Source organism: Capsella rubella, unplaced genomic scaffold (assembly GCF_000375325.1).
Source record: "Capsella rubella cultivar Monte Gargano unplaced genomic scaffold, Caprub1_0 scaffold_2, whole genome shotgun sequence".
In the NCBI taxonomy this organism is placed as follows: domain Eukaryota; kingdom Viridiplantae; phylum Streptophyta; class Magnoliopsida; order Brassicales; family Brassicaceae; genus Capsella; species Capsella rubella.
Window position 1 is genome coordinate 5,735,936 of NW_006238922.1, and position 16,028 is coordinate 5,751,963.

A 16,028-nucleotide genomic window follows, 5' to 3' on the forward strand; every position below is an offset into this window, starting at 1 on the left:
ATAATTATTATTCTTTATTTTATATATATATATCTATATATATAAAGTTAACTTTGCTCTTTTCTCCTTAAGCCACCTCATCATCTTAATCATAATCCAAATCATTTTACTATTTAATTTTAATAATTTATTTATACCATTTTATTCTTTCATTTAAATATTTATACACATGTAAACAAGTTTTCAAAAAGGAATATAAAAAGTCCTTTCAAACATCATCCACATCATTTTACTATTTAATTTTAATAATTTATTTATACCATTTTCATTTAATTTAAAGATTTATACACATGAAAACAAGTTTTTTCAAAAACAAATATGAAAAGTCCTTTCAAATAATAATTATAATAAAATAAATATGTTAAATTAGTATAAAGTAGATTATACTAATATGTATGTTACATAACAAAAACAAATAACAAATATAACAAACAAATATAACAAATAAAAATAACAAACAAAAACATAACAAACAAAAATAAATAGATAATAAACAACAAATCGCCAAATCAATAAATAAATAAAAAACAACAGTTCGCTCGAATCCACAAATCATTCTCAACTTTTGGACCAACATATTAAAAGGACTCACAATATTAACATCATCTAGATCTATATTTGGTGGGAGCCTTAATAACACATTTTTTCTGCAACTCTCCATAACACTTCCGTTTACGCCTACACATCGATTTATATTATACACGCTTAATTTTTCAACTATTAATGAAACTAAAATAAAATAAATTTTCTATACAAACACAACATGAGATAGAAAATAAAAATATGATGTCCTTGAGAAAATAAGTACGAAATAAAATATGAATCAATTACTCATAAACTACGTAATAAAACTTCCGCGCGTAGCGCGAACAACTAACTAGTATATATATATATAAAGTTAGCTTTTCTCTCTTCTCATTATGCCACCTAAGCATCCACCTAAGCAACAATTATAATTTTACACTAAAATAAATTTAAAATATTTATTTAATGCATATTTATGTTACTTATAATTAATAGAAAATTGATAAACAAAAATGAAATGTTAAAATAAGAAAAATATTATTATAATTTTTTATTAGTGGTAATTATATAGTTCAACTTTTAAATGTGTTACTGGATTTTAGAATGTAAATAAATTTTAAATTAATGGTAGAATAAAACACATTTATATAATTGTACATATAAAATTTTAAACATGAAAAATAAAATTTAAAAGTGATGGTCCTATCGCTTCAGTACTGTTTCAACCAACCATCGTGAAGTCTATGCTCCAGCTGGGAGTTGCCGAGGCAGTACCCACCTTTCCCACCCGACGCACCAAGGCCGATTTCGCTAAAGGGGTCTCGGCCATAATCTTTTACAACTTTGGTGCGATCCAATCCTATGTGTGGCATCCTGGAGAGTTTCAACCAGCCTCCAATGCTCTTAAAGAAGCTACCAATGCCACCAGCTTCACTGGGGAAGTTCAAGTTTTTTTACTTAGAACTTCAATTTTTCCATTCGATCCCGGTATATTGTTTTGTAGCTTCCTTCTTGATGCTACTAATGTGGTTCCTTTTTGATCCACGTACTAAGCTAAGTTTTGAGGTCAAAACTTCAATAAGAGGGAGGGAATGATGCATCCCCAGACATCGAGTCACCAAGGCCGCCGTCCGTCCGTCCGAGAACACCATCCGGCCGGCCGCATCTACCAACCGTTCGGGCAAAGCCTTCAATTAAGAGATCATCCCGACGACAACGATTCAGCCTCAACACTTCAAGACGACTTCAAGGATCATCAAGAGGAGCAAGGCGAGGTCATCTCATGATCTTCTTCAACGTTCAACCTTTCGACAAGCCGAGCTTCAACCATTCTCACCGAAGGTTCGTGGAACGCATCACCACCGAGGAACCTTCGATCAAGACAAGCTTTGGGAAGCTTAGCTCGAGTGCCTTCACCTCCACGTCCAAGTGAAGGCATCCCTAAGACGTTAGGTGAGCTGTACTCTTTTTCCCAACTTCGGGTTTGTCCCAATGGGTTTACCGAAGGGGTTTTAACGAGGCAGCAAGTCTAATTTATCTTCACTTCGATCCCACTCGACTCACGACTTGGAAGCGTTAGTAGACAAGCTCCGGAGCCGAGGAAGTGAAGATCCTATCTCCAAGAAGGCATCCATCTTCAATAAAGCCTTCTCATTCGATCCTTATCGATCCGTTTCTATTTATCTCGAAAAATTCTCGGTCGTTTCACTTTTTACCGAAATTTTTCTCGAGCTTTTACTTTTTATCGAGAATTACTCGATCTTTTCACTTTTGACCGAGAGAGCCGTTAGAAAACGCGCTTTCTCGCTTTTCCTTTGTGTGGAGCTTAAAGACCCACGTGTCTAGGGCAAGATTAAGCCCACTTTCTCGATCACTTGTCTATTTAAGGACAAGTCTCTCGATTGTAAAGGACACGCTTGAATAAACTACCGAAAATGTTTCCTTTTCTCGCGTCTCTCTTCGTTTTCTCGAGCCGTGAAGGCTAGAGATCCAAAATCCTTGAAGATCCAAAATCGTTGATCTTCAAGCCAACCGTATCGTGAGTTCCTTCCCATAGCTCACGTGTCGTCATTCGATCCACACACACCCAGCCCGAGTACTCCTTCATTTGTACGAAGGGTACTCTCCACCCCCAAACCTTCCATCGAAGGCTCCGACGGTTTGTCGAGCCCAGTCAACGACCAACGGACGTGCCATCGATCATATCCATCGCACCTGGGGGTTTATCAGAAGGTCCCCTAACTAATGATATACTATCTTTACTTGGTGTTTGTAAAGCCTTTCATCTTCTTGCAGCTTTACTTCCTTTTGCAATGGCAAAAACAGGCAGTTTGAGAATTGCAAGATTTTCAGGGTAAAGAGTGCAAAGAAGTAAATTATCTTCATTCATCACCTTTTGGTTCTGCACAATGAGAAGTGCATCCTTTAACTGGCTTTCAAGTAAGAGCAGCTCAGCAAAATTCAGACCATCAAGATCCTTACCGGTCATTTTCCTGTAGAAAAAAAAAATCTGAACCACAATGGAAAGACAAAGAAAGAATCGAAGAAGAAGAAATGAGAAATGTGAAATGGGTTAAACCTGGTCAGAAGGCGTAGTCTACTAAGTTCCCTCTCCACAGAAGACTAGAGAAGCAGCGTGAAAGCAATATTGTGAGCAAAAACAGAAAATACATATACAGAGAGATAAAAACTCCAAAAGAGTACGGTATGGTGTGTGTGTGTGTGTGTGTGTATACACACCAATGCTCCCTCATATTGTCCGTGTGGCCTTAGTTCAAATCTGTACAGAATTTGCAAACCCAGAAGAAATTGGTTGGATGCTCGATCGAAGCTTATGTTCCATGAACCAATCTAAAACTTAGAACCTAGAGCTAGAGGATTTAGTCGATTCTCTCAAAATCAGATAATGGGTAATAGCTAAACCCAAGGAACGAAACAGGGAAATTATAACTCAGATTCAGCGTCTGAGTAATGGCTAGAGTTTGCGTAAGTCAAAAACAACAAGTTCGATCGAAGCTTATGTTCCAGAGGAAAAAGATGAACCAACCAACAGACTACAACTTAAACCTAGAGCTAGAGCTAGAGGATCTCGTAGAATTTCTCTAAATCAGATTATGGGTGAAAGCTAAACCCAGGAAACGAAACAGAGGATTTGAAACTAACATACAGAATCTGAGTAATGGCTAGTTTGTAAGTCATACGACGAATTCAAACCCTAAAAACGAGTCGAGTTTACCTGCTGCCGGAGCACTCACAGAAATTGCAGAGCACTCTCATCTTCTTCTCTCGCCCCATATCAATCCTCAGCAAAGAGAAGAAGATGAAACGATAAAGGAGAAACGAGACGAATCGATTAAGGAGAATGAAGAACGAGAGAGCACACGATTTGGGGAAGAATCGAGAACCCTAGAAATCTCGATTTTGTGACCGAGAAATCGTCTCGTGTGCCCTTATTTGGGAAAAAGGAAGCTCCGGTCTCCCCTTCTATTGTTTATTTTGTTTTTGTATTTTATTTAATTCGAAAACTGAAAGAATTACTACAGTACCCCGAACAAAACTTGAAAATTACTATCTTCAACCTGGGTCTACCCGAATCCATACCCAAACCCACAACCAAACACGAAAAACTTAAAAAAAAAAAAAGAAATTTTTAAACTTGAAAAACCTAAAAGATCGAACCGTTTCTCTTCTTTTCTCTCAACTTCTTCTCAACTTCTTCTCTTCTTCTTTGCTCGTGATTTCGTCTAAGTGTGAGAGTGAGAGAACGAATTCTCATAGGATTTCGAAGTTGAATTCTTGTTTGGTTCGAAGAATGGTTGAAACACGAAGGACAAAGAAGAAAGAGATTGATGAAGTTAAAGAGAAAGAGGAAGAGGTGTTGCCGGCGCCGGCGCCGGCGGAAGTAGACTCAGAGGAACAAGCAACAGCGGCGGGCGAAGAACCTAGTCCACCGGAGAAAGGGGAGGAGGAAGAACTAGAGAAAGGAGGGAGGAAGAACTAGAGAAAGGGGGGGGGGAAGAAGAATTTGTCTCGGCGGATGAGAATTCTCAACCTGCCGGGGAGAATGCGACATCTCCAGAAGTAAACGAGGAAGAAGGAACATTGGCAAACGAGGAAGAAGGAGCATTGGCCGATTTACCAAAGGCGCCGGTGGTTGTTGCGGAGGAGGAGACTGGCGGCGAGAAGGAGTTAGAAAAATCGGAGTGTGTTGTGTTAAGAGGAGACGGTGAGGAGAGTAGTGAAAGGAGAAGAAGTAGAAGAAGAAGAAGGAGAAAAAGGAGAAGAAGGAGAAGAACAAGAAGAACAAGAAGAAGATGAACAAGAAGAAGAAGAACAAGAAGAAGATGAACAAGAAGAAGAACAACAAGAAGAAGGTTCTAAAGAGAAAGATGGAGATAATGACGAGGAAAGCTCCAACTCGGGAACCAACTTGAATGAAAACGATGTAAGGGTCTTAAACGATTTGGTGTTTGATTCAATTGATGTATGGTATTTCGTTAAAAGTAGGTAGAACTATGCATGTATAACTGATAGAACTAACTGTAAAATTGGTAGTGTTGTGAAATTAGGTGTAACTCGGTAGAACTGGTTAAGTAAAACTGGTAGAACTATAAGTAAAACTGACTGTGTTGTAAAACTAGGTAAAACTGGGTACAGTTGTTTTGGTATAAATGGTAGAATTGTTTGTGTTAGTGAAACTAGGTACAACTGGTAAAACTGTGTGTGTAAAACTGGTAGAAGTGAGACAATATTACTGTTTTTTTGCAGGATTCCGACGACGAGACACCAATGCAGCCGTTAATAATGTACTTCCCACCGAGTCAGTACAACAAGAAGATAAAGCTATCGACAAGGTGCCATATCCATGAAACTTTGTCTGTACTAGAAAAAGGGTTGGATATTCCTATGACGAAGAGCGAGAAGGAGTGGTTTGAAGACCATATGCAGTTCAAGCACATATTCCACTTGAAAAAGGACCCAAACCACAAGGTTATGGGAATGTGGATGCTCCTTCTTCGTACGGCTTGCATGGAGAAAAAGAAGGAAGTTTGGTTCGTGGTAAACGGTGTCCCAATCCGGTATGGATTGAGAGAGCATGCTTTAATGTCGGGTTTGGATTGTCGTGTCTATCCGGAGGGTGACATGAACGCGGGAAGTGAAAGGTTCAAGAGGAAGCACTTCAGGAACCTTAGGAGGGTAAGATTGGAATACGTCAAGGAAAAACTATAGACGATGGTTCCGGATCGTACTCATGACAGGTTGAAGATGATGGTACTCTACTTTTTAGTGAGTATCCTTGTCGGAGATACCAAGAACTCGGGTAAGTTAGCAGCGCCCATAGATAGCCTATGTCTACGAGCGGTTAACGATCTGCAGTTTTGTGCTACCTTTCCTTGGGGAAGGTACTCGTTTGAGCACATGATCAAGTCCATCTCGCACACTATGCGCCATTTTGATGGGGTGGTGGAGAAAGAAGGAGCAATTTGGCCGGTTCCGGGATTTTGTATCCCGATGGAGGTTAGTGGTTTGTCTAATCGAATTTCATTGTTATTGTTAACTTCTTTTGTGCTAACATGAATTATATATGTTGTGTAGTTATTGGCTTTTGAGGCAATTCCTACACTCGGTAATGAATTCATTGAATTTAGGCCAGACGCGGAAATAGAGTGTCCCCGGATGTGTAGAAGGACATTCAAGAAAGGGGCGATGAAAGGGTTTCCTCTCAAGAAGCTAAATGACATTCTCGGTCAAAATAAGGTTAGTTGTCCAATTCATCGAAACTTTAACTAGTACTTGGGTGTTTTTAATGTGTGTGTGTTTTCTTTTGTTTAAACAGGATATTGTCTCTATCATAGAATCTACCGATGAAGAATCTCAACTGTTGGAAAAAATCATCGACGAAGGTCACGAAGATGATGAGGTGCATGATGTTGTGGTTGAGAGTTGGATGAAGCTCATTTCGAAAGGTAAGGGTGTGTTTTTCGAAGAGATGTTCGATGAAGATGTGGTGGCCCGGTCAGAAAACGAAGATGCCCTTCCTACACCGAGAATAGCCTTCAATAATCTAGAGGCTCAGGTCAAAAGAAGACGAAGAAGAAGAAAGGTGAGAAACGACCAGCCCCCCTAGAACCCGGTTCAAGACCGAAGACAAGGTCGAAGAAAAACTAAATGTGGTTGTGGAGATGGTTGTGAAGATGGTTGTGAACTTGGTTATGTTATTTGTTTTATGGTTGTGTTTTTGGTTGTGTAAACTTAACTTATTTTCAGGATTTGGTATTAGTAGAATTACTTAATACGATTTCAGATTTTTTAAGGATTTGGTAAAACTATAATTACTAGGCAATCACTCAGGGTAGCGCAACTCGGCCCCGTCGAGTGTCTTACTGACGTAAAAGATAGGGCGTTGTTCGCCACGGTCGTCCCGAACGAGTACGCCACTCACGGCCGAGCTGGAGACTGCCACGTAGAGGTAGAGTTTCTCGCCTTTCTCGGGTTTGAGCACTGGGCAGAAATCACATTGCGTTAGCATCCGCAGGGACCATCGCAATGCTTTAAGCTCGGCGAAGGCTTGCTCACATTCGGGCGTCCAACAGAAATCCTTACCTGCAGAGCGGAGCAGTTGGTAGAATGGTAGGCTCTTGTCGGTCGATCGCGAGATGAATCTGTTCAACGCGGCTATGCGGCCGGTCAGTCGCTACACCTCGCGCTTTTTGCGGGGCGACGGCATGACGACTAACGCTTTGATTTGTTTGGGATTAGCCTCGATCCCACGCTTTATTACGATATATCCCAAAAACTCCCCGCTTGTCACGCCGAAGGAGCATTTGTCTGGGTTCAACTTCATGTTGTATTGGTTCAGGGTGTCAAAACACTTCTTTAGGTGTGGGATGTGGTCTTGCGCCGTCTTTGACTTGACGAGCATGTCGTCGATGTATACTTCCATGGTCCTTCCTACCTGCTCAGCGAACATTTTATTGACGAGGCGTTGGTATGTGGCTCTCGCGTTTTTAAGCCCAAACGGCATCACCTTGTAGCAGTATGTGCCTTGGTCGGTGATGAAGGCTGTTTTTTCACGGTCGTCTTTATGCATCAGCACTTGATTGTACCCGGAAGTGGCGTCCATAAAAGATAGCAAAGCATTGCCAGCCGTTGCTTCGACCAACCGCTCGATGCTCGGCATTGGGTAACTATCCTTGAGACAGGCTTTGTTTAAATCTGTAAAATCGATGCATACACGGGCCTTCTCATTTTTTTTCTTGACGACGACAGGGTTTGCCAGCTACTCTAGGTATTTGACCTCCATAATCGACACTGCTGCCAACAGCTTTTTGACCTCGTCGTCTACGGCCTTAGAATGTTCTGGGCCGAGCTTCCGTCGCTTTTGCTTGACCGGCTTATACGTTGGGTCCACGTTGAGCTTGTGCCTTGTAACTTCGGGACTGATGCCTACCATGTCGTCGATCGACCAGGCGAAGGTGGCATTATTCTCCTTGAGGAAGTCGACCAGCCGAGCCCTTATATGTGGGTCTAGATCGGCGCCGATCCCTACGCACCATGTCGGGTCGTTGTTATCGATATTTACTTTGTCTATCAGCTTGTAGCGTGGGATCTCTTCCGTACTGATCGGCGGGGCCAGCTGTACCGCTTCCTTTTGCTGCTATAAATCGATTGCCTTACGAAGTTTGCACTCGATCACAAAGTAGTTTCTGGCGTCGACCTGGTTTCCTTTAATGACATAAATTCCTCTTGGCGTTGGCATCTTGACGAAGTGGTGGTAAGTGGACGGGATAGCTTGCATATCGTGTAGCCACGACGTTCCCAATATGACATTGTAAACGGCGGGCTTCTCGACGACCATAAATTTATGTAGGGATACTCTTCCGTCGACGTAGATCGGCAGCTTGATAGTGCCGGCCGACATTAAATAGTTACCGTCAAAGCCGGTCAGCGGGCGTACTGATGGTTTAATCTCAGAGTCTGTTACTTTCATTTTGTCGAGCATTTCGCGGAATATGACGTTCACTGAACTACCAGTGTCGATCAGTATCCGGGCGACTTCACTGTCGCCTATTTGAAGTTCGATGACAAGGGGGTCATTATGCGGGAAACTGACGCCGAGCGCGTCTTCAGAAGTGAACGTAATGGGCGGGATGTACGAGGCTGGTTTTGCAGGCCATACTGCGGCCGCGCCAGCCTTGACGTAGTCTTTAATTAATCGCAAAGAGTCGCGGCAGGCGGTGAGGCCGCCCATTATGACATTCACCTGCTGACGGAGGAAGGTTAGGCTCGTTTGCGCCCGAGGGTTCGGGTAGTCGTCGCGCATATAATCCTTGCTGTGTATCATATAGATTCTTTGTCTGGCCGGAGGTGGTGGGAGCTGCTCGTCCTCCTGGTTGCCTGCTCGGGCGGCGTCCTGGCCGTCTTGTCGAGGTCGGGCGTTGTTGGCAATCCCGGGGCCTGGGCGGTCGTCTCCTAATAGGCCAAGACGACTCTGGATATTTCCTCGTCCGCATCCTCGACCACGCTGGCCGGCGCCACGACCGCGTTGGCCGCCGCTCTTGTATTGTCGGAGGGTCAGCTCGACGTCGCCTTTGAGGTACTTGTTTAGTATCAGGCTTTGAAGGTGCCGACAGGATGCCGTTGAGTGTTCTGTTACCTCGTGCAGTTCGCAATAGAGGCTGTGATCTTGCTCGACTAGCGGGGGCGGGTAGGAGCTGGCTGGGGGAGTGGGGCACTTGGTCCCGACTCTGGGTCCGCTTCGGTTGACATGTATGAGGATGGCGGCCTCTTTCGGGCGTCTGCGACATAACACTTGTCATAGTGCTGGCGGGGTTCGACGTATTCCTCCTTGCTCTTTGGGGCATACTGTTTGGGCGGCAGATACTTCTGGGAGGGTATGTTTTGTTCCTCTTCCATCTCTACGTAGCGGGTCGCCCGATGTAGGGCGTCTTCGAGCGTATCGTATTGGTTCAATGTGAGATCCTCCCGGAAACGGCACTTAAACCAGAGTGCGCTCCTAAGAGCCGATAGCGAAACCTTGTTGGGTGCATTCACCTCGAAGGCAACTTTTTTAAACCTTTCGATAAACCCCCTGAGAGGCTCGTCGATTCTCTGAACGTGGTTGCCCCCGGAATAGCCAAGATCGAGTATTGCTTTAGGAAAGCGAGTGAGAGCTGTTTGAAATAATCGATCGAGTTGGCCGGCAGATTTGAGAACCATCCTAGTGCGTATCCGCTTAATAGTTTCGTGAATAGTTGGCATTTGCCGGCGTCAGACTAGGCTGGCGTAAGGTTGCATCGATGGATGGCGGATTCAAACGAAGTCAGCTGATGTGTTGGGTCCGAGTCGCCTTTGAAGTGGGCACAGTTAATCTTGGTGTCCTTTGGGATCACCACATTGCGGACGCGTGTAGTGAAGGGCGTGTTTTGTGACTTTTCCAGCATACGATCCACATCGGGCGCCGAGCTTGTTGCTCGGTGCATGCGAGTCGACACCTCCTTAATTTTTCCGCGCAGCTCAGCGAGCTCGTCATTGCCTTGAGTTGGGTTGATGGCCGCAGTTTCTTCGGCGGTCGTCGCGTTTGGTGAACCTGCCTTGCTCTGCATGGCAGCGCATACATCAAATAGAGCTGCGAATCGCTCGCTCGTTTTCCGCTCTTGTTAGTCCATCTTAGCGAGGATGCTATGCATCATGGCACCGATACCGGGGTTGCTTGTCCCTTCTCCATCCTCGGTGGTCGGAGCGCTCAGCGGGTTACCTTGTCCTGGCTGGAAACGATCGGGGGTATCGGCTACAAATTCTCCACTTCCGGCTTCCATTCTTGTATCTTGCAGATGTGCGATATCCAAAGACGAATTACTTCTAGCTCGGCCCCACGGTGGACGCCAAATGTTGTATAGTGCTCGGCACAAAAGGGGAAATGTTAGGAATGTTCGTTTAAGGTTGGGCTAAAAGGTTCGTCTCTGATGTACTTTCGTCCTCTTCGATGTATATGATGTCTTGTCACATCAAGTCCCCTTCCTTTTATAGGCAGATGATGTGACAGGACACCGACTTTGGGTTAAGGCTTAGTGGGCCGATCGTCATGGGCCGATCATTCTCGGCCCGAATCATAACTGGGCCGTCATGCCGAATTTGCTGTCTCTTGTCGTCTTCCGTTGACTCACGCCACTTCATCTACTTCCCTCTGGGCCGGGCAGGTGAACAGTGTAGGGGACTCATGGATTGAGGCCCATATCCAACATAAGTGTGAGAGTGAGAGAACGAATTCTCATAGGATTTCGAAGTTGAATTCTTGTTTGGTTCGAAGAATGGTTGAAACACGAAGGACAAAGAAGAAAGAGATTGATGAAGTTAAAGAGAAAGAGGAAGAGGTGTTGCCGGCGCCGACGCCGGCGGAAGTTGACTCAGAGGAACAAGCAACAGCGGCGGGCGAAGAACCTAGTCCACCGGAGAAAGGGGAGGAGGAAGAACTAGAGAAAGGGGGGAGGAAGAACTAGAGAAAGGGGGGGGAAGAAGAATTTGTCTCGGCGGATGAGAATTCTCCACCGGCCGGGGAGAATGCTACATCTCCAGAAGTAAACGAGGAAGAAGGAACATTGGCAAACGAGGAAGAAGGAGCTTTAGCCGATTTACCAGAGGCGCCGGCGGTTGTTGCGGAGGAGGAGACTGGCGGCGAGAAAGAGTTATAAAAATCGGAGAGTGTTGTGTTAAGTAGAGACGGTGAGGAGAGTAGTGAAACTCTACGATCCTCATCGGATAGTGATGGAGAAGGAGAAGAAGTAGAAGAAAAAGAAGGAGAAAAAGGAGAAGAAGGAGAAGAACAAGAAGAAGAAGAACAAGAAGAAGGTTCTAAAGAGAAAGATGGAGATAATGACGAGGAAAGCTCCAACTCGGGAGCCAATTCGAATGAAAACGATGTAAGGGTCTTAAACGATTTGATGTTTGATTCAATTGATGTATGGTATTTTGTTAAAAGTAGGTAGAACTATGCATGTATAACTGGTAGAACTAGCTGTAAAAATGGTAGTGTTGTGAAGTTAGGTGTAACTCGGTAGAACTGATTAAGTAAAACTGGTAGAACTATAAGTAAAACTGACTATGTTGTAAAACTAGGTAAAACTGGGTACAACCATTTGGGTATAAATGGTAGAACTGTTTGTGTTAGTGGAACTAGGTACAACTAGTAAAACTGTGTGTGTAAAACTGGTAGCACTGAGACAATATTACTGTTTTTTGCAGGATTCCGACGACGAGACACCAATGCAGCCGTTAAGAATGTACTTCCCACCGAGTCAGTACAACAAGAAGATAAAGCTATCGACAAGGTGCCATATCCATGAAACTTTGTCTGTACTAGAAAAAGGGTTGGACATTCCTATAACGAAGAGCGAGAAGGAGTGGTTTGAAGACCATATGCAGTTCAAGCACATATTCCACTTGAAAAAGGACCCAAACCACAAGGTTATGGGAATGTGGATGCTCATTTTTCGTACGGCTTGCATAGAGAAAAAGAAGGAAGTTTGGTTTGTGGTAAACGGTGTCCCAATCCGGTATGGATTGAGAGAGCATGCTTTAATGTCGGGTTTGGATTGTCGTGTCTATCCGGAGGGTTACATGAACGCGGGAAGTGAAAGGTTCAAGAGGAAGCACTTCAGGAACCTTAAGAGGGTAAGATATGAAGACGTCAAAGTAAAACTACAGACGATGATGGTACTCTACTTTTTAGTCAGTATCCTTGTCGGGGACACCAAGAACTCGGGTAAGTTGGCAGCGCCCATAGATAGCCTATGTCTACGAGCGGTTAACGATCTGCAGCTTTGTGGTACCTTTCCTTGGGGAAGGTACTCGTTTGAGCACATGATCAACTCCATCTCGCACACTATGCGCCATTTTGATGGGGTGGTGGAGAAAGAAGGAGCAATTTGGCCGGTTCTGGGATTTTGTATCCCGATGGAGGTTAGTGGTTTGACTAATCGAATTTCATTGTGATTGTTAACTTCTTTTGTGCTAAAATGAATTATATATGTTGTGTAGTTATTGGCTTTTGAGGCAATTCCTACACTCGGTAATGAATTCATTGAATTTAGGCCAGACGCGGACATAGAGTGTCCCCGGATGTGTAGGAGGACATTCAAGAAAGGGGCGATGAAAGGGTTTCCTCTCAAGAAGCTAAATGACGTTCTCGGTCAAACTAAGGTTAGTTGTCCAATTCATCGAAACTTTAACTAGTACTTGGGTGTTTTTAATGTGTGTGTGTTTTCTTTTGTTTAAACAGGATATTGTCTCTATCATAGAATCTACCGATGAAGAATCTCAACTGTTGGAAAAAATCATCGATGAAGGTCACGAAGATGATGATGTGGATGATGTTGTGGTTGAGAGTTGGATGAAGCTCATTTCGAAAGGTAAGGGTGTGTTTTTCGAAGAGATGTTCGATGAAGATGTGGTGGCCCGGTCAGAAAACGAAGATGCCCTTCCTACACCGAGAATAGCCTTCAATACTCTAGAGGCTCAGGTCAACACCCTCCACGAAGAAGTGAGTTCGAAGTTTGAGATCATTTTCGAGAAGTTAGATGGACTTGAGAAACGGTTTAATGAATTGGAAGCTTCCGTGAAGAGAACGGAAGAAGATGAAGAAACAGCGGGGGAGCAAAAGAAGACGAAGAAGAAGAAAAGTGAGAAACGACCAGCCCCCCAAGAACCTGGTTCAAGACCGAAGACAAGGTCGAAGAAAAACTAAATGTGGTTGTGGAGATGGTTGTGAAGATGGTTGTGAACTTGGTTATGTTATTTGTTTTATGGTTGTGTTTTTGGTTGTGTAAACTTAACTTATTTTCAGGATTTGGTATTAGTAGAATTACTCAGTACGATTTCAGATTTTTTAAGGATTTGGTAAAACTAGAATTATTAGGCAATCACTCAGGGTAGCGCAACTCGGCACCGTCGAGTTTCTTACTGACGTAAAAGATAGGGTGTTGTTCGCCACGGTCGTCCCGAACGAGTACGCCACTCACAGCCAAGCTGGAGACTGCCACGTAGAGGTAGAGTTTCTCGCCTTTCTCGCGTTTGAGCAATGGGCAGAAATCATATTGCGTTAGCATCCGCAGGGACCATCGCAATGCTTTGTTTTAATTAAATAGTCAGATTCCCCTTGAGTCCCTTAAACAATGGGGGGAGTCGTTAAGTAAGATTTGAGCTCGGCGAAGGCTTGCTCACATTCGGGCGTCCAACAGAAATCCTTACTTGCAGAGCGGAGCAGTTGGTAGAACGGCAGGCTCTTGTCGGTCGATCACGAGATGAATCTGTTCAACGCGGCTATGCGGCCGGTCAGTCGCTGCACCTCGCGCTTATTGCGGGGCGACGACATGTTGACTAACGCTTTGATTTGTTTGGGATTAGCCTAGATCCCACGCTTTATTACGATATATCCCAAAAACTCCCCGCTTGTCACGCCGAAAGAGCATTTGTCTGGGTTCAACTTCATGTTGTATTGGTTCAGGGTGTCAAAACACTTCTTTAGGTGTGGGATGTGGTCTTGCGCCGTCTTTGACTTGACGAGCATGTCGTCGATGTATACTTCCATGGTCCTTCCTAACTGCTCGGCGAACATTTTATTGACGAGGCGTTGGTATGTGGCTCCCGCGTTTTTCAGCCCGAACGGCATCATCTTGTAGCAGTATGTGCCTTGGTCGGTGATGAAGGCTGGTTTTTCATGGTAGTCTTTATGCATCAGCACTTGATTGTACCCGGGGAAGGCGTCCATAAAAGATAGCAAAGCATTGCCAGCCGTTGCTTCGACCAACCGCTCGATACTCGGCAGTGGGTAACTATCCTTGGGGCAGTCTTTGTTTAAATCTGTAAAATCGATGCATACACGGGCCTTCCCATTTTTTTTCTTGACGACGACAGGGTTTGACAGCCACTCTGGGTATTTGACCTCCATAATCGACCCTGCTGCCAACAGCTTTTTGACCTCGTCGTTTACGGACTTAGAACGTTCTGGGCCGAGCTTCCGTCGCTTTTGCTTGACCGGCTTATACGTTGGGTCCACGTTGAGCTTGTGGCTTGTAACTTCGGGACTGATGCCTACCATGTCGTCGATCGACCAGGCGAAGGTGGCATTATTTTCCTTGAGGAAGTCGACCAGCCGAGCCCTGATATGTGGGTCTAGATCGGCGCCGATCCCTACGCACCATGTCGGGTCGTTGTTATCGATATTGACTTTGTCTATCAGCTCGTAGCGTGGGATCTCTTCCGTGCTGATCGGCGGGGCCAGCTGTACCGCTTCCTTTAGCTGCTATAAATCGATTGCCTTACGAAGTTTGCACTCGATGACAAAGCAGTGTCTGGCGTCTACCTGGTTTCCTTTAATGACATAAATTCCTCTTGGCGTCGGCATCTTGACGTAGTGGTGGTAAGTGGACTGAATAGCTTGCATATCGTGTAGCCACGGCGTTCCCAATATGACATTGTAAACGGTGGGCTTCTCGACGACCATAAATTTATGTAGGGATACTCTTCCGTCGACGTAGATCGGCAGCTTGATAGTGACGGCCGACATTAAGTAGTTACCGTCAAAGCCGGTCAGCGGGCGTACTGATGGTTTAATCTCAGAGTCTGTTACTTTCATTTTGTCGAGCACTTCGCGGAATATGATGTTCACTGAACTACCAGTGTCGATTAGTATCCGGGTGACTTCACTGTCGCCTATTTGAAGTTCTATGACAAGGGGGTCATTATGCGGGAAAATGACGTCGAGCGCGTCTTCAGAAGTGAACGTAATGGGTGGGATGTACGGGGCTGGTTTTGCAGGCCATACTGCGGCCGCGCCAGCCTTGACGTAGTCTTTAATCGATCGCACAGAGTCGCGGCAGGCGGTGAGGCCGCCCATTATGACATTCACCTGCTGACGGAAGAAGGCTAGGCTCGTTTCCGCCCGAGGGTTCGGGTAGTCGTCGCGCTTATAATCCTTGCTGTGTATCATATAAATTCTTTGTCTGGCCGGAGGTGGTGGGAGCTGCTCGTCCTCCTGGTTGCCTGCTCGGGCGTCGTCCTGGCCGTCTTGTCGTGGTCGGGCGTTGTTGGCATTCCCTGGGCCTGGGCGGTCGTCTCCTACTGGGCCAAGACGACTCTGGACATTTCCTCGTCCGCGTCCGCGACCACGCTGGCTGGCGCCATGACCGCGTTGGCCGCCGCTCTTGTATTGTCGGAGGGTCAGCTCGACGTCACCTTTGAGGTACTTGTTTAGTAGCAGGCTTGGAAGGTGCCATCAGGATGCCGTTGAGTGTTCTGTTACCTCGTGCAGTTCGCAATAGAGGATGGGTAGGAGCTGGCTGGGGGAGTGGGGCATTTGGTCCCGACTCTGGGTACGCTTCGGTTAACATGTATGAGGATGCAGCCTCTTTCAGGCGTCTGCGACATAACACTTGTCATAGTGCTGGCGGGGTTCGACGTAATCCTCCTTGCTCTTTGGGGTTCCTCTTCCATCTCTACGTAGCGGG

At 45.0% G+C, this 16,028-nt stretch overlaps 1 protein-coding gene across 1 annotated transcript; it reads left to right on the plus strand.

Moving 5' to 3' along the window:
* Positions 1–5,328: 5,328 nt before the first annotated feature.
* On the plus strand, positions 5,329–5,849 carry LOC111832128. The gene is made up of 2 exons (XM_023788464.1): positions 5,329–5,721; positions 5,784–5,849. The coding sequence occupies exons 1-2, from the start codon at positions 5,329–5,331 to the stop codon at positions 5,847–5,849; spliced, it is 459 nt and encodes a 152-aa protein (XP_023644232.1).
* Positions 5,850–16,028: the final 10,179 nt, after the last annotated feature.

Excerpts from the sequence above, each read along its gene's own strand:
- LOC111832128 (XM_023788464.1), top strand. The coding sequence starts at position 5,329 with ATGTACTTCCCACCGAGTCAGTACAACAAGAAGATAAAGCTATCGACA. Across the intron at positions 5,722-5,783 it reads ACTTCAGGAACCTTAGGAGG|GTTGAAGATGATGGTACTCT; the intron begins GTAAGATTGGAA and ends TACTCATGACAG.